This window comes from Oryctolagus cuniculus, chromosome 10 (assembly GCF_051225735.1).
Source record: "Oryctolagus cuniculus isolate XC-2025 breed Fujian yellow rabbit chromosome 10, ASM5122573v1, whole genome shotgun sequence".
Taxonomy (NCBI): domain Eukaryota; kingdom Metazoa; phylum Chordata; class Mammalia; order Lagomorpha; family Leporidae; genus Oryctolagus; species Oryctolagus cuniculus.
The window spans coordinates 14880639-14901271 of NC_142876.1; the positions used below are offsets into that span (position 1 = coordinate 14880639).

The 20633-nt window shown below is 38.2% G+C and overlaps 1 protein-coding gene across 2 annotated transcripts; it reads right to left on the minus strand.

The window, feature by feature from the left end:
• Window positions 1-659: 659 nt before the first annotated feature.
• Window positions 660-17270, minus strand: SERPINB10 (serpin family B member 10). Of its 2 annotated transcripts, XM_008261389.5 has the most exons (8): window positions 17134-17270; window positions 11450-11626; window positions 9485-9547; window positions 8777-8914; window positions 7536-7653; window positions 5497-5639; window positions 4200-4355; window positions 660-1275 (listed from the first exon to the last, which is right to left on the minus strand). In XM_008261389.5, the coding sequence occupies exons 2-8, from the start codon at window positions 11615-11617 to the stop codon at window positions 871-873; spliced, it is 1191 nt and encodes a 396-aa protein (XP_008259611.2). In that variant the 5' UTR covers window positions 11618-11626; window positions 17134-17270; the 3' UTR covers window positions 660-870.
• Between the last annotated feature and the right edge of the window lie 3363 nt (window positions 17271-20633).

Here is a 20633-nt window from a genome sequence, read left to right on the forward strand (position 1 = left end):
AAGGGCACCCTTCAGTAACCTAAGGATTTCCCAATAGGCCTACCTCCCCAAAACCATATTAAATTAAGTTTCCATCTTCTTAGTATCATTAATTTATGACTATAGGGCTTAAAAATCTGCTAGAATTCAGGAGCCAAATCCCATTCATATCATACATAGCAGTGACAATGATAATCAGTGCTAAAATAGCTCAAGATGACTGGCACCGCGGCTCACTTGGCTGATCCTCCGCCTGTGGTGCCAGCACCTTGGGTTCTAGTCCCAGTTGGAGTGCCAGGTACTAGTCCCGGTTGCTCCTCTTCCAGTCCAGCTCTCTGCTGTGACGCGGGAAGGCAGAGGAGGACGGCCCAAGTACTTAGGTCCCTGCACCCACATGGGAGACCGGGCAGAAGCACCTGGCTCCTGGCTTCAGATCAGTGCAGCACCGGTCGTAGCAGCCATTAGGGGAGTGAACCAATGGAAGGAAGACCTTTCTATCTGTCTCTCTCTCACTGTCTATAACTCTCTCTCTGTCTCTCTCTCTCTCACTGTCTAACTCTGCCTGGCAAAAACAAAAAATGAATAAATAAAATAAAATAAAATAAAATAGCTCAAGATAAGGACTTCATTTGAATAACATACTTCTACAATATAAATAAAAACACAGTAAGACAAAAATATTGATGTGGTAATTTTTTTTAATTCTCATTCTCTGTGGGTATACAGACATGAAATGATCACCAGAAATGTATTATTTCAATATTTGTTTCTAAATACTCCAATATGGAAAATATCCAAATTAAACACTGATTTTTGAGCAGTTGTGCTTTTCCATCTGGGGTATATTTTTCACACTGAAAGATGGTCTTGCTTGAGGAAAAAGATGCAGGATTAGGGGGAACAGAACCTTCCATAAAAGAGAATGCTTTTGGTTTTGTTGTGTCTGATGAAGAAAAGGAATGGGTGATCTACATTGAATTCAATGGAGGGGATTCGAATTCGAAAACGCACCTCACTTGCAGAACCAGCTGCTGCCTCTGTACCTTGCTCATTTATTTCCACAAAAGCCTTGTGGAAAACATTGTACAGAAATAGGTTTCTCCCCAAAGACATTCCTGAGAAATCAGCTTTGCCCTGGCTAAAGGCATCGCTCATCCCCATACTGGTGAGGGGTGACTTGAGATCATAACTCTCTTCCAGCTTGAATTTAGGAAGATGAAGCTGCACATCATACAACTCCATCATTTCTTCACTGGTCCACTCATTCAGCTTCTCATGTGTCATTGTCTTTTCAAGCTGCAGATTTGGAACCAAGGAAAAAGAAATCAGCAATTCAAAAGTGCATTGAGAAAAAGTGGTTGAGTGAGACCACTAGGAATTACATAGAGGAATTATGGTTGCTCCTATTATGCAGGGTAACACAACACACACATTTAAGGACCCTTTTGTTGTGTAATGGGGTCCCTGACACTGTTGATCTTCAGAATTTTGTTTGAGCTTCAGTAGTTCTTGGGATATAGGGGAATTAGACTTTGTTTCAAAAAAGAATAACTTCTGTGATAGTGTGAAAGACATTAACTATATAGAAACACAAATGCATCAATATAAATATACATTAGGTGTTGTCTACACAAAAGCATATACTCTAGTATAAGCTCTATGGTGTGGTATAGAAAGATTGATTTTATCAACATGAGACAATTCTTTGAAAAGAAAACCTGGGATTATCTAAAATGTCTATATTCTATAGTGACAACAATATGAAATTAACAGGTACAAAAGTAATAAAAAATCAAAATCTTAAGAATAATACTTTTATGGTGAGTTTAAAGATTCCTTTCTCCTCTTCATATATAAAAATTTAGATAATAAAAAAAATTTAGAGTAAATAAAGGGGAGAGTGATCCAACATGGGAAGTGAGATACTCAGCAGACTCATAGAATGGCAGATGTCCTAAATAGCACTCTGGCCTCAGAATCAGCCCTAAAGGCATTCGGAGCTGGCTGAAAAGCTCATGAGAGTATTTCAGGCATGGAAAGCCAAGACACTCTGGCAAAAGATCTCTGCGAGTGAGATCCCAGTGGAAAGAACAGGTCATCAAAGAAGGAGGTACCTTTCTCTGAAGGGAGGAGAGAACCTCCACTTTGACTATGACCTTGTCTAAACAAGATAAGAGTCGGAGAACTCAGAGGGCTTCCATAGCCTTGGAAACTCATGACTGGAGCATAGGGAGATTACTGATGCCATAGACAGGAGTGTCAATTGGTAAAGTCAACAACAGGAGTCACTGTGCACTTACTCCTCATGTAGGATCTCTATCCTTAATGTGCTGTACATTGACATTTAATGCTATAACGAGTACTCAAACAATATATTTCACTTTGTGTTTCTATGGGGGTGCAAACTGTTGAAATCCTTACTTAATGCATACTAAACTGATCCTCTGTAAAAAAAAAAAAAAAAAAAAAAAAAGAGAAATTATCAATTCCCAACTTGACTCTCACTGGGATTAAACATGACAATAGGTCTGCTCTGATTTCATCATCATTTAGAAAAAATCATCTATTATTTTTCACTTTATGTTTCTGTGTGGGAGCAAACTGTTGAAATCCATACTTGATGTATACTAAGCTGATCTTCTGTATATTAAGATAATCAAAAATGAATCTTGATGTGAATGGAAGGGGAGAGGGAGTGGGAAAGGGGAGGGTTGTGGGTGGGAGGGACGGTATGGGGGGGAAGCCATTGTAACCCATGAGTTGTACTTTGGAAATTTATATGCATTAAATAAAAGTTAAAAAAAAATAAAATTAAATTAAATTTAAAAAAAAAAAACATGGTTCATTCAGCAGAACCAAATAAACTGACAGGAACCATTCCTGAGGGACCCCAGATATCAAACTTAATAAACAAAGACATTAAAACAACTGTCTTGGGGGCGGAGCTGTGGCGTAGTAGGCTAAGCATCCTCCTGCGGTGTTGGCATCCCATATGGGTGCTGGATCGAGTCCTAGCTGCTACACTTCTGATCCAGTTCCCTGCTGATGGCCTGGGAAAGCAGTAAAAGACAACCCAAATGCTCGGGCTCCTGCACTCACAAGGGAGACCAGGAGGAAACTCCTAGCTCCTGGCTTCAGATCAGCTCAGCTCCAGCTGTTGAGGCCATTTGGGGAGTAAACCAGTGGATGGAAGACCTCTCTCTCTGTCTTTCCCTCTGTAACTCAAGTAAATAAATAAATATTTAAAAAAAATTTAGATAATAAACATATGTATACATACGCATGTATATGTTTTTTTAAAATGGCATATGTTTCAAAGCATAATTTTTGATATTTTGAGAGTTTGCTGGACCAAGTGTTGATTGTCAGTGACATGCATGTAAACTATGTACATTAAGAATGGAACAACACTTTGAACTCAGGCACCTTTACTCTGAAGATGAATGCCTTATCTTGACTCTAATGGTTATTTGTCTACACTGGCCTTATTTTTACCATCTTCTCCAGTTTCACAAATTTTGTGTACAATTTAGAAATCTTTTCCACATCTTATTAGAGTCATGGAAACATGCAAGTATTAAGATGGGTGCATACGCAAAATTAGGCACTGTGCAAAGAAATGCTAATTATTGCATGGTAAATCAATATTTAATTTAGACAAATTGTTCAAAATCATGGCGTAGCCAATGTATGTCAGGCTTAAGAGAAATTTGGCTGAGAAGTAGATTGTATCATACTTACAGATGATACTGAGATAGACATTTTCACCTGAGGTTTCCTAACTTCATGTGTGATTTTTGACACTTCTTTCGAAAGACAATTTAATGTGTTTAATACACACATGTACACACACACACACACACACTAAAGTGATTAAAGTAATTACCCTCAAATTACCTAAGTCCTACCAGATAGAGAGATCCCTGACTGGCACAGAGAACCTGTCTCTATTAAGCTTATTGCTGTATGTATGACCATCCCAGGTTAGGTATATATGTATAGATTACCTAACCTTTTGAAAGGGTAACATCGACTTTATAGCATTTCACACAATTTAGATGATAGCATGAAGATAAATACATAGGGCTCAAGGTATGTTCATCACCTCCCTCTATAAGAATGAAACAAAACAGGGAGACCATGTTCTTAGGTTTTCTCAGCAAGACACAAAAAATGGCAACATAAAACCTATCATTCATTAGACAGACTCCTGTATTTACCTGTTCCAGTCCACTGATGTCTTCTGGCAGCAGTATAAACAAGCTGAGATCACGGTTCTCATAGTAGAGCTGAAGGCCTGTGGCTTGTGGATTTTGAATGTGAAAAATTAGAAGTTCTTGTTTCAAGGACATCATTTGCACTGGTTTGCTTGTAGTCTATAAAAACAGATAGAAAAGTCACTAAAAAGGTTTCCACCAAATCCTTTATTCTCCATCACCATTGGTTCTTAGTTTTCTGGAACACTGATGAAATGGGTGATCCTCTGATAAGAGACAAGTAAAATTATTCAAACCTTGCTTTGTAGAAATACATATTCTACTGAACAATATCACTAAGACAATGAATGGGAATTTGTTTCTATCTCTAACATTATTGTGGCAATCTCTGCAAATCTAAGCCAGGTAATTACTAATAAACACACACAGACACACACACACATACACATTCTATGCAAACTCTGTAAATGACCTTGAACCAGAAGCTAAGGCACACTTCACATGCAAATGCTTGAGAAAGTATTTTAGTGCCATAAAAACTGAAATCCACTAAGACAATGAAAAGCAATAGAGAAAACATCTGCAAAACACATACCTAATAAAAGACTAGTATTTGAAATATATGAAGACTTCTTAAAACTCAACAATAGCTAAAATTTGTTAAATGGGCAAAATATCTGAACAAAGACATCATCGATAAAGCATACAGCATATGAAAATGGTTAATCAAATGTGATTACAGGATCAAAAATCGAGCGCATCTATGAGAATGAACAAAATCCAAACCTCTGGCAATAACAGCCAACCTTGGTGAGGATGTGGAGCAACAGGAACTGTCCACTCTGCCAAGACAGATGCAAAGCAGCACAGCAACTTTGGAAGACAGCGTGTCTGGCTCTTTCCAGTAATTTTTCTAGATATAGGTATTGCCCAAATGCATCAAAAACTTGTGTATACATAAAAGACTCTTGTCCACAGCTATTTATAGCAGTTTTAATCATTATTATTGAAAACTGGAGCAGTTTCTCTGGGGCAGAGAAGGTTAAGCTGCAGCTTGCAATATCAGCATCTCATTTCTGATCGTCAGCTAGACACCTGGCATTTCCAATCCAGTTCCAGCTCATGTGCCTGGAAGGCAGCAGACGATGGCCCACGTCCTTGCATCCCTGCCACCTGGATGGGAAACTCAGGTGTGGTTCCAGGCTCCTCATTCTGTTACTATGTCTTTCAAATAATGAAACAAATCTTTAAAAAATACTGGAATGGAAAAATTTCAAGTTGATTTTTATTAGGCTCTTACCTTGTTTATTCTGAAAGGCTTTTCTGTGGTGTTTTTCACTGAGAATTGATGTTCCCAAGTACCTTTAAAGTACAGGGCATTCACCAGAACCATCTTGGTGGTAGAATCCACAGAGTCTTCAGGTAGGAGATTCAGGATTTTACCTACAGGAGCACAAGGACAGTTCCAATGGCTAGCAGAAATGTGTATATTTCAATTGAAAATAACCAAGCTTTCCGTTTTTCTGAAACAAGGAAAGTGTTTCTTTTAAACTTCTGGTTTCAGATTTTCCAGAAATGATACATTGTAGGGATGAGTACTATTCCTTCCCAGAAACACTGAGGAAAGAGTGAGACCCTGGAGAAATAGATTGACTGGTCCATAGGTGTTCATCACAGTAAGTATAGATTCACATTTTGATTATGAAAACTTTCCCTCCAGGATGAGTTCTTTCGCACTTCTATTTTGAGGAAACTGAAATGCTTCCTTCTCTTTCATTTGTGTTGGTAGCCCCCAACTGTAACCTGCTCTGATTAACATCTGAAGGTTATGCCAATATTTCCCCATTGCCCAAAACACTGCTTTTTCTGTTTATATCAGATCGTTCTGGTTCCTGTTTAAACTGAAACTCGTCTAGCAGCCCCCAACACATTTTCTCCAAGCTTCTCAGTAAAGCACCTCGAAGTACTGAGCAAAAATATTCAATCAAATCAGGTATTAGTGTTCAGTTGAAGGAGCAATATATTTGATGACTGAGGTAGAAGCAAACCTCCTCTCTAATCTAGCTTCACCCTGAAATAGCATCCACGCAAAGTAAAAGGCTGAGCTTTAAAATGCAAAAATATAGACATGCAGGAGATTTAAAATCGTAAGGGATATCTTGTAGCACTCAATTAGAAGATGACATGGATGATTCTCAGGAAATTATCACCAGAAATTCATGAATCAGTATGAAATCTGAATCATAAAATCAGATGGATGAAAGGAGAAAACTGTCAAGTGACTACTTTTATGCAAAGAAGAGTCAATCCTGGACATTTAGACAGGTGGATTCTTTTAAATATTCAAGTAACTGACTAAATTCTACATTATTAAAGCAATTTCAAAGAGTAAAATAGAAAGTTCTTTGATTACTTTTTATGAAAGTCACACACGACAAAGGAAGCACAAAATCCCCACCTGTAAACCAATCCATCTTAGGAATATAAACCACAAAAACCCCAAATTGAACTTTAACCAATAAATTTAATTACTATTATTTTAAGAATGTAAGAAACACGTATCAGGAAATCTATTAATATAGTGTATTACTGCTATAATCTGAATATTTGTGTCCCTCTAATATTCACTTCTTGGAGCCTAAAACTCAACATATTAAGAGGTCGGACCTTTGGAAAGTGACTAGATAGATCACAAGGACTTGCCCTCACAAATGGAGTCAGTGCCCCTGATAAAGGGGATTGAGGAAACCTGTTTGCCCCACCAGTCATGAAAGAATGGAAGGCTATGTCTCCATGCCAAGGAACACCAAGAATTACCAGCCAGCACCAGAAACTAAGAAGGGAGCAGGACCCAGCTGACAGCCTGAGTTTGACTCCTAGCCTCCCAAACTGTTGAAATGAAACATTTCCTATCCCACACTCTAATGCATGATCTCATTTTAAAAAATACCTAAGATTATACAGCAGAGTTAATGCCACGTTTTTTGTCACTAATTAATATCTATTTTTCTTTAAAAACTACAAATGCAACCACATCTTATATTTCTTTTTGCATGTTCCTGCTTCGTATCCTTGAACTCTGTTTTGGAATTGGTGCGATGTGATCATTTTCTTGTCTCCTTGGTAAAGTGATGGTTTGACTTATGTGTTTTTCTTAAGACTTATTGGAAAAGCCGTGAATCTAAAAATTATGGGCCTGAATAGAAGAGATGCTTTAAATATTTAGAATGTATCCAAAGTTCTACTTAATAATTACCTATACTTACACACAGCACAAGTTAGAGCAGATGAAGCAATGCTTAGGGAGAGGTCTCTGCTGAGACCCTGCTGACAGCTTACCATCAGTTTGGCTTTCAACCCAGGAGTTGATCTGCTTTCTGATTTGGTCAGAAGCTTCCATAAAGTTAACAGCCTGTGGCTCTGCTCCAAAATATGTTCTAATGTCATCTAAGTATTTCTGAAAGACACAGGCAAAATCCCATTTTGTACAGCTTGTCCAAAACTGAGAACTCAAATCTATTTAGATCATCAAAAGAGCTAGGTTGATGGACAATGGCTGATTCCTCCCTCATCATTCACTTTCTTTTGTTTCCCCACTCTCAGTTTTGCTTTAGATTTCCATCTTCAGACTTAGCGGGGAACCAACCATCCATGCAGAACTTCAGTTGTGAAAAGTCAGCCACCCACAATGCTAGGGCTTTCATATCCTCATCTTGTCTATTTTTATTCAGGCCTGGAAAACAGCAAGAGTGGAAAGGGAGGTCTCTCTGAACCACAGGGCTGACCCCAGTGGCAAAGATGTATTGGTAGTCATGGTTGAAAGTGATGAGGACGTGAAGCCTGTGGATCTGGTAGCTTCCTTGTGTGGACCCTAAACATCCAAGAACCTTGTGTAGGGCTCCTGAAGAAAACATTCCTAAGCCCATCAAAAGCTGGTTCTTCTGGTCTTTTTTGATGTGTGCCAAAAGATGTGATAAATTACAATGAAAGAGTTAAATGGTCAACCTGGTTTGGGCTGTGCCACTCTCAAGAGTAGCTGAGTCTTAACAGGTCATAATTCTCATGAACTGTTTTAGTGGAGTTTTAATCACTAGTGAAGGGAAGAAGTAGATAATATTTCATGTTTCGTATTTCCAGGGTCTTTAATGTCATGATATGAAAGTGCACATTTATCTCATGCCAAGGTCAGCTTTGCTGTATGGGACATTGTCTCAAGCCACAGCCCCATGGTGAACAACCCCTGTTCCTCTGTGTTTTTCACTCTGTTTCTTCTTAATCAAATGTTCTAGCCTTAGGATTAGACAGATCACATTTCCAGTTGTGTCCATGGGCCATTCCTGATGGAAAGGGAGTGAACATAGCCCCGTTATTCTGCACAGAAACATTTGATCATTACATCTTGTTTGAGACCCATTAAGGTTTTCCTTTATAGCTAGACAATTATTGCTTAGTCTAAATGATTGTTTGCTGGGAAGTAATGACCATGGTAAGCTTGTCCCAGGAATCAATGCACAATTTATTGATCAGTCTCACATGGCACTTTCTTTCCCATTAGCTTAAAAAGAGACATTTGCACTTACGTTGTGAAACGGGTATGCCTTCTCTGCATATATCCTATTGGCTGTTTTAAGTATGTAGGAATTGCTGGGCTTGACAATTTCGGAGATAAGCATCTGGAAGTGAGAGTTTATTTCTTCAACTTTGCCCAAGTTGAATTCCTTTAAAACAAAAGAAATCGGTAAAAAAAGAGAAAAAAGTTGAACAACATATATGTGAGTAACCCTTAACTAGTTGAAATAATTTAGTGTGTTGCAAACAAAAGTTAATAATGGTTCTAAGATAGATACAATTTTTTTCTCAATGTTATTGGCGCAAAAAAACGTTATCAGGGCATGGCTTTCTTCACATTTAGTTTGTAAAGGCAAGCAAGAGCAAGTTTGAAAGTAGAGACACTTTCAAAGTTGTCAAAAGGGGGTGGTAACAAGGGACAAGAATATGACTTTCCAAAAATGTGTACAATTCATAATCTGAAAATTTTTTCTATAATTTTAATATTCAAAGAGACTTTAAGAAGTTCATGGAAATGATATCAAAGGTATTTGGGTACAAAAATTTTAAAATCCATGCACAGCATTTTCATTATACATATCTTTTGTGAACTTTTTGAAGACTCTTGTATGTTTCAAAGAAAAGTTACCCATTAAAATTTGCTTAAATTAACCATTAAAATACAAACGCTAAAAGTGCTTTCTCCTTAATCATCAAATGTATTAAAAGAAAAGTTATACCATTTTCCTTTTCTTTTCATTTTCAGGGCATTTCATGTCCTGGTCTCTGTTGAATTGAAGCACCTGTTCAATAAAAAGACAAATATTTCATTAAAAAGACAAATGAATATACATTGCAAAAAAATCAGATGGAATCTGCATCTGTAAGTGCAAATCGGTCATTCCTATACTTGTAGGACATATAATTAATTGAACAAGGGAGCTCTGATTTTACTTAAATGATGTGTTAATTGAACTGAATCAAGAACTACTTTTAAGTGAATTTTTGAAAGTCTAATTTAAGTTGCTAATTTCTTTATTTTAATACTTTTTATTGGAAACAGAAGATGCTGTTGGGAATCTTCTAAGGCAAATTTCTATTATTTTCAATATTTCATTTTTACCCATGGTAGTTTTGAAGTCTATGTGTTCCATTGAGACAATCTTTTGATGATTTAAATAAATCCACCACCACTCTAATTATATGACAAATTGGGGGACTTTAGTTGTTTTATTTTAATTAAGTGCATCAGTCTCATTGTCTACCAACACTTGACATATATAGACATAATCTTTGTGACCAACCCAGCATTACATTGAAAGTCAACAGGAAGGATGTGGATAGCTCTGCTTCCCTTGACTCTTGTAACAGTAGAACAGAAGGTGATAATTCTTTCCCCACATTCTGTACTCAGCTCACAATAAGGAATAAAGCATAAATTATCAAGGGTTTTACTGACTCATGGTAACAGAACAAGAACTCCCTGTCACAGAAAAAAGGAGAGCACAGGGAAATTCATTAGGCTCATTTACAACTGAAGCTGCTAATATTTAAAATGAGGACAAACAGCGTCTAGCAACATAATTATACAAATATATGCAAATTGGATCCCACTTAGATTAAGTCTCTGTTAATGACTAAGCCTTTTTAATTAATTCACCAATAATTAACTTGTTGTGAGCCAGAAGGTTTTTGTTGTTGTTTTTAAACCATACAATATGTTGTGAACTAAAAGAGTAAGGGTAATATCCTGCATCGAAACCAACAAAATGTATATTCTGCAAACCTCACTCAAAATTCCTGGCAATTCCCATCTCTGAACTTGACAAATGGAGCTCCTTTTAAGGTGAAAATTCTGTCTCTTAATCTTGTGATTATTACAAGAGTAATGTATTTTAACTGTTTTTTTCTTATTATTTTTATTTAAAAGCATATTTATATGTACATTTGAGTGTTTAGGCATCTGTACTTATGTGCACAAAAGTACTTCAAAAGTTTGTGAAAAGAGAATTTAAAGATGTTTATTTTAGAGAAAATATTTTTGAAGTTTATCCACAGTTTTCTCGTAACATGAATTTTCTGTGAACTTTATGAAGTTCCCTGCTGTTAAACACACATACACATGGCTGTTTACTGCATACTTTGCTGTCAATGGCTATTTGTATATATTTATACTCCCAATGCTTTAAGGACATTTACAGTAAATCAATACTTCTTTATGCAAAATATTGTTTGCCTATTGTAATGATCTTAGTGGGTTCAAACCAAATGTTGAAGAATCAAATGAAACATGAGGAACAGAAACATTTTAGTTATCTTTTTTGTATCTTCCATAAAATCCTCATAAATTAGAAAGATGCTAAATAATTCCAGCATTTAAAATGCGAACCATTACTTCTTGACATAGCTTAATCACCAAAATAAAATAAGTTTTGGTATTGAGCCAAAAATTGATAAAGTGATCATTTGTCCATTTATTTTGTTAGAAGACACAGGTTCTTAAGTAGGTTTCTGCGTAATAGTTTTCAAATGAATTTCTTTCTTATTTTCCCTTCTTTGGTTTATCACTTTTTATGTTTACCTTTTGGACTAGGATTTTGTTGGAAAACGTTGGCTATTGGGGTTTAAGGAGAAAACAGAAGTCAAAAGGCAAATAAAGCATTCAGCTCTGAGACAACAGAGGATGATCAAACTTTTTCACTCACCTGGGCCACTTGGGCTGCAGTAGACCCCTTGGTGCCCAAATACACCATGGCCAAGGAAGTTGAGATGCCCCAGGGAGAAAAGAAAATGTTTTTACCCTCAGCAGATTCAGATAGCTTTTTGCTAAACTCAAGGGCAAACTGGTTGATTGATGTTGCTAGGGAGTCCATTGGGAGAATCTAAGAAAAATAAAGTGTAAGATAAAGAGAACATTAATAATCCTTTCCATTTATTTCAGTTTTATAAAAGCATTCAATCATATACAAGGGGTCTTCAAAAAGTTCATAAAAATGCATATTATGACAATCTTATGCATGTGTTTTGAAAACTATTTCACTCCAATGTAAGTTTATTGTATTATTCTAGTTTCTTTTAACTCAAGAACCTTGTATGTATGTATACCCACATACATTCACAAGAGTTGAATGGACTCTAGCAGAATTCTAGTCCTAACATTATTATTTCATAAATTAAAACACTGATGTCCAGAGAATCTAAGAGATTTGTCTGAAATTTCATGACTATTGCACTTCTGAGAAGAATTGGATTCTTGTCACTTAGCTGCTGGATTCCATAACAATTTTTGGCACTAGCCTGACATTTATCACATCACTAGTTTTGTTTTCTTGTTTTTTTTTTCCTAGTATTATGAACTCCACAATGGCTTCTGGAGAATAAAACTTCCTCTTTAAACTGCTTTGAACATCCAACAACATCTCACCCAGGACTTTGCACAAAGTGAATGCTTAAAATACTATGTTCTCCCATTTATAGTGTTCATTGTTTGGTCACTAGTCACCAGTTTTTAGTTATTTAAACTTAAAACCATGCACAATTACATGAGAAATGATTATAGAAAACTTGAAAAACTAACATTAATTTGCCTTTTTTTTCTCCTTTAATGGAAATACTCTGAAAATCTTCCTTTGGAACAAGAGGATTCAGACTTTTCTTATCATTTTTGACATTATATTCAGCTTCTGAATTTCACCTCTAATTGCCCTGATATTTTAAATTAAAATATAAATGTGAGTCTGTATCAAAGACATAGCTAGTTCAACCCATCTGGAAAAATAATTCCTCAAGCTGAGTAAATAACTAAGAACAAATCAAATCCCTTAGAATTGGAATTCATTAGTGCCAATGTATAAAGTTTGGTCTTACCCTGACTTAACCAGGATTTTTCTTCCAGTCACAAAGAAATAATGTTTATTTAGTAAGGATTACCTGCACAGACTTGACCTTTCAAGAAACCCATGATGAAAGCTTTAAAAAAAGTCATGAATTCTCTCTAGTCAAATAATTGAATCTAGGGAGTGGTATGGGTAGACAAAGTGTTGGTTTCATCATGACTTAGAATTAACAGTCATACTATTGAAATCCCTCCTAACAATAAGCTTACACTTTCCAGCCTCTACATCATGCCCTAGGTGTGGCCTCTGCCTACCATAACAGCTCAAGTTGATCTCAGGCTAACACTATTTGACTTGAAAAAGCTCTCTAATTTTGTAGTAATTCTACTTGTTCATAAAGTATACAAAAGTTACATGTGAGTATGTTTTCTTGACAAATCAAGTGTCATCTTGGAAATAACTTCTCCAATTCCTTTAACACTATATTTGTCCACATGACAATTTGCTTACTGTCTATACAGATTTATCTTTTTAAAAAATGTATTAATATAAGAACAGATTTCAGGGCTGGTGCTGTGGCGCAGGAGGTTAACACCCTGGCCTGAAGCACCGGCATCCCCTATGGCACTGGTTCAAGACCCGGCTGCTCCACTTCTGATCCAGCTCTCAGCTATGGCCTACGAAAGCAGTGGAAGATGGCCCAAGTCCTTGGGCCCCTGAACCCACGTGGGAGACCCAGAGGAAGCTCCTGGCTCCTGGCTTCAGATCGGCACAGCTCCAGCTGTTGTAGCCAATTGGGGAGTGAATCATCGGATGGAAAACATCTCTCTCTCTCTCTCTCTCTCTCTCTCTCTGCCTATTCTTCTCCCTAAGTCTTTCAAATAAATACATAAATCTTTAAAAAAAAGAACAGATTTCATATTTCATAGATAAAATTCTGAGAAGACAACTATATTTTCCTCTGTCCCTCAATCTTCTTTCCTTCCTTCCTGTTCTGTTTTTTGACTTTTGCTAAAATACAATTTTCTTTTTTTAAAAGATTTTTTTTTGACAGGCAGAGTAGACAGTGAGAGAGACAGAGAGAAAGGTCTTCCTTTGCTGTTGGTTCACCCTCCAATGGCCGCCACGGCCGGCGCACCGCGCTGATCCGATGGCAGGAGCCAGGTGCTTATCCTGGTCTCCCATGGGGTGCAGGGCCCAAGCACTTGAGCCATCCTCCACTGCACTCCCTGGCCACAGCAGAGAGCTGGCCTGGAAGAGGGGCAACTGGGACAGAATCCGGCGCCCCGACTGGGACTAGAACCCAGTGTGCCGGCGCCGCTAGGCAGAGGATTAGCCTAGTGAGCCGCGGCGCCGGCCAAGATTATTTATTTATTTGAAACTCAGAGTTACACAGAGAAAAGGAGAGGCATAGAGAGTAAGAGAGGTCCCCCATCTGCTGGTTCACTCCCCAACAGACCACAACAGCTGGGGCTGTGCCATTCTGAAGCCAGGACCCAGGAGTTTCTCCTGCGTCTCCCACGTGGGTTCAGGGGCCCAAGCACTTGGGCCATCTTCCACTGCCTTCCCAGGCCATAGCAGAGAGCTGGATCAGAAGTGGAACTTGAACAGGCACCCATATGGAATGCCAGCACTGCAGCCAGTGACCTCACCTCTATGCCACAGCACGGGCCCCTAGCATATAATCTCGATCCACTCTGAAATCACAGGATTAATGCATCACTAACCATAATAATCAAGTAAAAAGTAGAAGGACCACAGTTCCACGGGAGTATAAACAGAGCTAAAAGCACCAATCAGTCACAAGGTGTCCCTTTCATTCCTATACATTTTTTTTGTATTCTGTATTAACTACCACATATGAGAGAAAACATATGATATTTGTCTTTTTAGGACTGGCTTATTTCACTAAGCATAATGGTTTCCAATTGCATCCATTTTGTTACAAAAGACAGGATTTTACTCATTTTTTTTTGGTTGAGTAGTATTCAATAGTATTCTATATATATATTTTTTTCTTTATCTAGTCATCAGTTTATGGACAACAATCAGTTGATTCCATATCTTAGCTACTGTGAATTGAGCTGCAATAAATATAGGGGTACGGATAACTCTAATGTGCTGATTTCATTTCACTTGGGTAAATTACCAGGAGATAGATGTCAGGGTCATCCAGTAGACGTATTTTCAGGTTTCTGACAGACCTCTATGCTGTCTTCCATATTGGTTGTATTAATTCACATCCCCACCAACAGTATACTAGGGTATCTTTTTCTCCACATCCTCACCAGCAGTTATTATTTTTTATTTATCTTTTGAAAACTCATGAACTGGGGGGCAACACTGTAGCATAGTGGGTAAAAACACCTTCTGGGATGCCAATACCCATATAGGTGTGGGTTCAAGTCTCTGTTGCTCCACTTCTGATCCAACTCCCTACTACTGGCCTGGGAAAAGCAGTAGAAGATGGCTGAAGTGTTTGGGCCCCTGTACCCATATGGGAGACCTGGAGGAAGCTCTGGGTTCCTTGATTTGGCCTGGCCCAGCCCTGGCTGTTGTGGCTATCTGAGGAGTGAACCAGAAGATGGAAGATTTCTTTCTCTCTCCTTCTGTAACTCTGACTTTCAAATAGGTAAATAAAATCTTTTTTAAAAAACTCATGAATTATTTTCATGTAGGAAATATTTGACTCCATGGCCAAATTATTACTCATTATGATGGGGGTGGAGTATAACATCTTAGGGCCTAGCATCCTTATCTTTTCACCTATAGGTTATGGTAATACTGAAAAAATTAGGGGCCGGCGCTGTGGCGCAGCGGGTTAACGCCCTGGCCTGAAGTGCTGGCATCCCATATGGGCACTGGTTGGAGACCCAACTGCTCCACTTCCAACCCAGCTTTCAGCTATGGCCTGGGAAACTAATGGAAGATGGCCCAAGTCTTTGGGCCGCAGAACCCACATGGGAAACCTAGAGGAAGCTCCTGGCTCCTGGCTTCAGATCGGAGCAGTTCTGGCCATTGTGGCCAACTAGGGAGTGAACCATCGGATGGAAGACCTCTCTCTCTCTCTCTCTCTCTCTGCCTCTCCTCTCTCTGTGTAACTCTGACTTTCAAATAAATAAATCTTAAAAAAATTATTCTCACCAAATTAAGAAGGTAATTTTTTGTGAAAGGTTAATATCCGATTATCTTCAGCTTCATTAGTAGTCTCATTGATTTCATCATTAATATTTCAGATATAGATGAAAACATATAAGAGGAACAATTCATTCCTTTAAAAAATGAAATTTAAGGAAATACTAATCCATACATTAGAAATATTGAACCCAATAGTGAAAAGTGTTTGCTGAAGGATGTAGAATTTTGGGATGAGAGTTAACAGGAAATAATATATTCACTCAAGAGTTAGACAGTTGTCTTTTCAAATAAGTGTGTAAATATTTAGATCTGAAGCCAACTATGCTGATTTTGAAATGAATTGCCCTTTCACAGTTTTCAAAAGCCAAAAACTGTTGATTTATGTACATATATATGCCCTAGCATGCATATTCACATTGTATGCTCAATATAAAATTAGGCTTAGGGAAGAAGCTGAAAAGAACTAGGTAATTAAGAAAAGAATTGTGTCATGTATCAAAATTTCTCAATAAGGGTATACATACTCCTAGCATAACAGAGTTGGAAAGATTCTAGAAGTCTCCCTAACTCAATTCTCCCATTTTTTTCTAAGTAACTGAAGCCCAAGGATGCTGAAAGAACTAAGGAACAGAGCCGAAATTGTATCCCCATTCTCTTGACTTGGAATGCCTTTTCCATTGTATCTTACCATCTTTAATATTTTAGTGGAAAAAGAGAGATTTGATAATGAGGGGGGACAAACCTGAAAGGGAAGGAAATCAGAAGTTAAGGAAGAAAAGGAGGCTGGGGAAAGGACTCTTGTCCCTTTTTCCATGAGAGAATATCCAAGCCCTCTTGACATGCTGATGATACTGATGATGTTATCCACTTCATGGATTTCTACACAGAAGAGAAGAAACCCAAGGGCCCATGCAATAGGGCTAGGACAGGAGAGTGGGGTGTTGGGTGGTGAAACAGAGAGTCAAAACATAAACTCCACAGATAAATGACCAGAGTCTAAATTCATGTTGCCAAGCCCACTGTTCTGCAGAATAGGAAAGATTTGGGCTCAGTTATCTGGAGAATATTCTATTTCCTATATTGACAAACACGAGTACAGAAATAGTAAATCCACGAACACGACTGAAGGCAACTCCACTCATGGTTTCACAATTCTTGGCAAAAAAATTCTCTAACTTCATTAGAAATGGTTCTCTCTTCCCATTAGACTCCTTTGAGCACAAGTGTTAAACCACATCAGGGTTAAGTCTCCCTAACTTGTATAGAAAACTCTTAGAAGCTGAGCTCCTTTCTATTACTTCTGAGGTTTTCTGTAGGAAGAAAGTGCCTTGATCATTTGTTATTCAGTTAGACACCTCAAGAAAAAGGGGGAAAAGCATAAGTAAACATTTTTAATCAAAAAGTATTTACAATACCTTGTGTTCTTCCACTGGAGCAGAATTGACAATTGTTCCTTCAGAAAGGGACTGAAGAATCTGTGAAGTTTTAACTAAAGGAAAAGAAAATTAAGTTCTAGCACCTCCCTCTTTTTAGCCCCACCCTAGATTCTCTTTCACAAGCCAATACACTCTTCAGGTTTATCTTGGCCAAAAATTCAAATAAAATAACAGGAGGACAGTTGGCTTTTTGCCTGAATTATTTAATTACTCATATTTTCTGTGTCTGCCAGCATGTGGAGACCTGCATTCTGACAAATTGTAACTCACACTTTCCTTCGTTAATCCTTTCTCTCAATTTAACTCATACTTTCCTTGCTAACATCTTCTCTGCTTTGCCAACTCACAACAATTTGCATGGTCTTCCCTGGTAGCTTTTTAAAAAGAGAAATGGAAAGCTTCAAATTAGTAAAATAGTAGTAGGCAATGAAATGGAAATTTCATTGAAAGGTGAATTATCTTTTCTTTTTTTCAACTTTTATTTAATAAATATAAATTGCCAAAGTATCTGTTCTTTACCTGTTAAAGTGCTTGGAGCACGACTGTAAGGAGCACCCAGGAGTTTTCACTATTCTCATCTGAGGTGCTGGTGGAGAACTCACACTATACTTCAATGACCAGGATGTCGGTCCTCCCCATCAGCAAGGATATGGGATTTAGATGAACATATTCGAGATAGTCATTGAATAGAATGCAGATTTATTATTTTCTGGTTCTTTTATTTTCCCCTATGAACTTTCCTTAGCTTATCTTTATTAATTAAAAAGGAAATATAATAGGTCAATTATTTGACTTGCATGTGCTTGAAATGAGGGGAGTAAAAGTAGGAAGAAGGAGGAAGGAGGGAAAATACAGAGGGGATGAAAGCAAAGGGGATTTCTCCATGCTGTTCCATTTTTCCTCCTCATATGAGCACATGTATCTTTTGGGAGACTGCTTCAGAGTTTAATACTTGAATGTTGGTGCAGAACTCAGAGTGCAATGTTATTCTAGACTTGGTTAGACCTCTGGTAGGAAATTCTATGGTGTCTGCCACTCACAGGCTGGGCAGATATTGTTATCTGAGGATGCCTCCATAGCTATTCTTAGCTGGAAGTGCCATATGGAGGCTCCTGATAGAAAGAATGCTTTCCTAGAATGATGGCATTTGCCAGATAGTGGCTTGGGATGTGACACTGCACAGCATGAAGTCCTGTTCTAGTTGCCTATGGTACTTTAAAGCATCAATATATACTCTCTTGAATCATCCAAGAAACTGTCTCATTCTCTTTAAGGTCATAGACTAAGCTTTACACATTTCTTTTTCCAAAACCTTCTTTAGATTCCTTTCCCACCTGCCTACTGATGAAAAGCACTATATGCAGGTATACTGCCTATATAAATAACGTCATAGGTATGCATTATTTTTCTGCCAAAGTGAAATAAGTACTCATGTCTTAAGTGAATGAAATAGTATTGTTAGCATAATTTTGTTCATTTGTTGCTAATTTTGGCCTGCCAGGTATATAATGGCAATATGTACAAACAATACTAGTAGAAATGGAGGAATAGTAACTAAATAAATAAGGAATAGGAGTGGGAGGGAAAATTTTTCTGTATTTTTTTTATGATATTGATGTTTGGGCAGTGTGATTTTATTAGGCATTCAACAAACTTGAGAAACAGCAAGAAGAGTTCCAGGTACATTAAAATTATTCTAGTAGGAATAGAGAAGAGAATAAATAGAAATGGAACAGAAGCAAATTGAGTAGATAAGAGCTATCTTAGTCCATTTAGGCTGCTGTAACAGTGTACCATTCACTGGGGCTGGTACTGTGACAGAACAGATGAAGCCATCTCTCATTGGAGTACCAGTTCAAGTCCCAGCTACCTGATTCTGATCCAGCCTCCTTCTAACTCACTCGAGAATACGGAGAAAGATGACCAAAATGCTTGGATCCCCGACACTCACATGGGAGAGCTAGATGGAGTTCCTGTATCCTGGCTTCAGTCAGGCCCAGCCACAGCTGTTGTAGCCATTTGGGGAGTAAATCAGCAAATTCTCTCTCTCTCTCCTCTCTCTCTCTCTCTCTCTCTCAAAAAAAATGTATATATAAATCTTAAAAAGACATTCACTGGGTGACTGAAATGAAAATTTATTCTCACAGTTCTGGACAGTGGAAGTCTGAGATCAAGGAACCAGCGTGGTTGGGTTTTAGTGAGGACCTTCTTGCTGATTCACAGATGGCTGCCTTGTTGTATCTTCACGTGGCAGACAGAAAAAGCTCCAGTCCTTTCACGTCCTTAAAACGGCTCTAATCCTGTCATGAGGTTCCACCCTAGCAACGTTATCTAACTTTGAGAATCTTCTGAAAACCCCTCCTGCAAACGCCATCGATTTGAGTATTTTTCATTACATGGGTTTGTGAGTAGGGGAACAAATGTTGAATCCGTACCAGTGACTGACAGTTTCCCAGAACTGAAGCAAAATGCCAGTCTACAGATGGAAAAATTGGGGGTAGAATTGAACAGTATAATTTTTTTAAAGAATATATTCTTAGAATTGTATCTATGGGCCGGCGCCGCGGCTCACTAGGCTAATCCTCCGCCTAGTGGCGCTGGCACACCGGGTTCTAGTCCCGGTCAGGGCGCCGGATTCTGTCCCGGTTGCCCCTCTTCCAGGCCAGCTCTCTGCTGTGGCCAGGGAGTGCAGTGGAGGATGGCCCAAGTGCTTGGGCCCTGCACCCCATGGGAGACCAGGAAAAGCACCTGGCTCCTGGTTCCTGCCATCGGATCAGCGCGGTGCGCCGGCTGCAGTGCGCCGGCCGCGGCGGCCATTGGAGGGTGAACCAACGGCAAAGGAAGACCTTTCTCTCTGTCTCTCTCTCTCACTGTCCACTCTGCCTGTCAAAAAAATAAAAAAATAAAAAAAATAAAAAAAAATAGAATTGTATCTGTGAACTATATTGAATTTGCTAAAAACTAAAAAAAAAAGAATAAAAAGGTAAAATAGAAGTTTCATGTGTAGAAAAAAAATTGGAAGCAAAATCTTTAGTAAATAACAAAAACAAAAATTGTTAAAAATTCAAGGTGCAAGAATTATCTTGACATCAACTTTCTCATCAATAACATTGAATGACAAAAATTTATAAAATCTTACCTTCAAAGTGCTTAGTGCTTTTGAATCTAGAATTCTATACCCATAATTGAACTCAATAATGAGAGTGAAATATGAATTTCTTTGAAGATTTATTTATTTGAAAGTCAGAGCTACAGAGAGGAGAGACAGAGAGAAAGAGAGAGAGAGAGAGAGGTCTTCCATCCAATGGTTCACTCCCTAGTTGGCCACAACGGCCAGAGCTGCGCCAATCCGAAGCCAGGAGCCAGAAGCCTCTTCTAGGTCTCCCACGCAGGTTCAGGGGCCCAAGGACTTGGGCCATCTTCCACTGCTTTCCCAGGCCATTGCAGAGAGCTAGATCAGAAGTGGAGCAGCCAGGACT

Bases quoted from the DNA above. Each gene is read 5' to 3' on its own strand.
- SERPINB10 (XM_008261389.5), bottom strand. From the start codon at position 11,617: ATGGACTCCCTAGCAACATCAATCAACCAGTTTGCCCTTGAGTTTAGC. The intron at 9,548-11,449 runs GTGAGTGAAAAA...TTTATTGAACAG, and splicing joins CTGCAGCCCAAGTGGCCCAG to GTGCTTCAATTCAACAGAGA. The intron at 8,915-9,484 runs GTATAACTTTTC...TTTGTTTTAAAG, and splicing joins ATGAAAAGAAAAGGAAAATG to GAATTCAACTTGGGCAAAGT.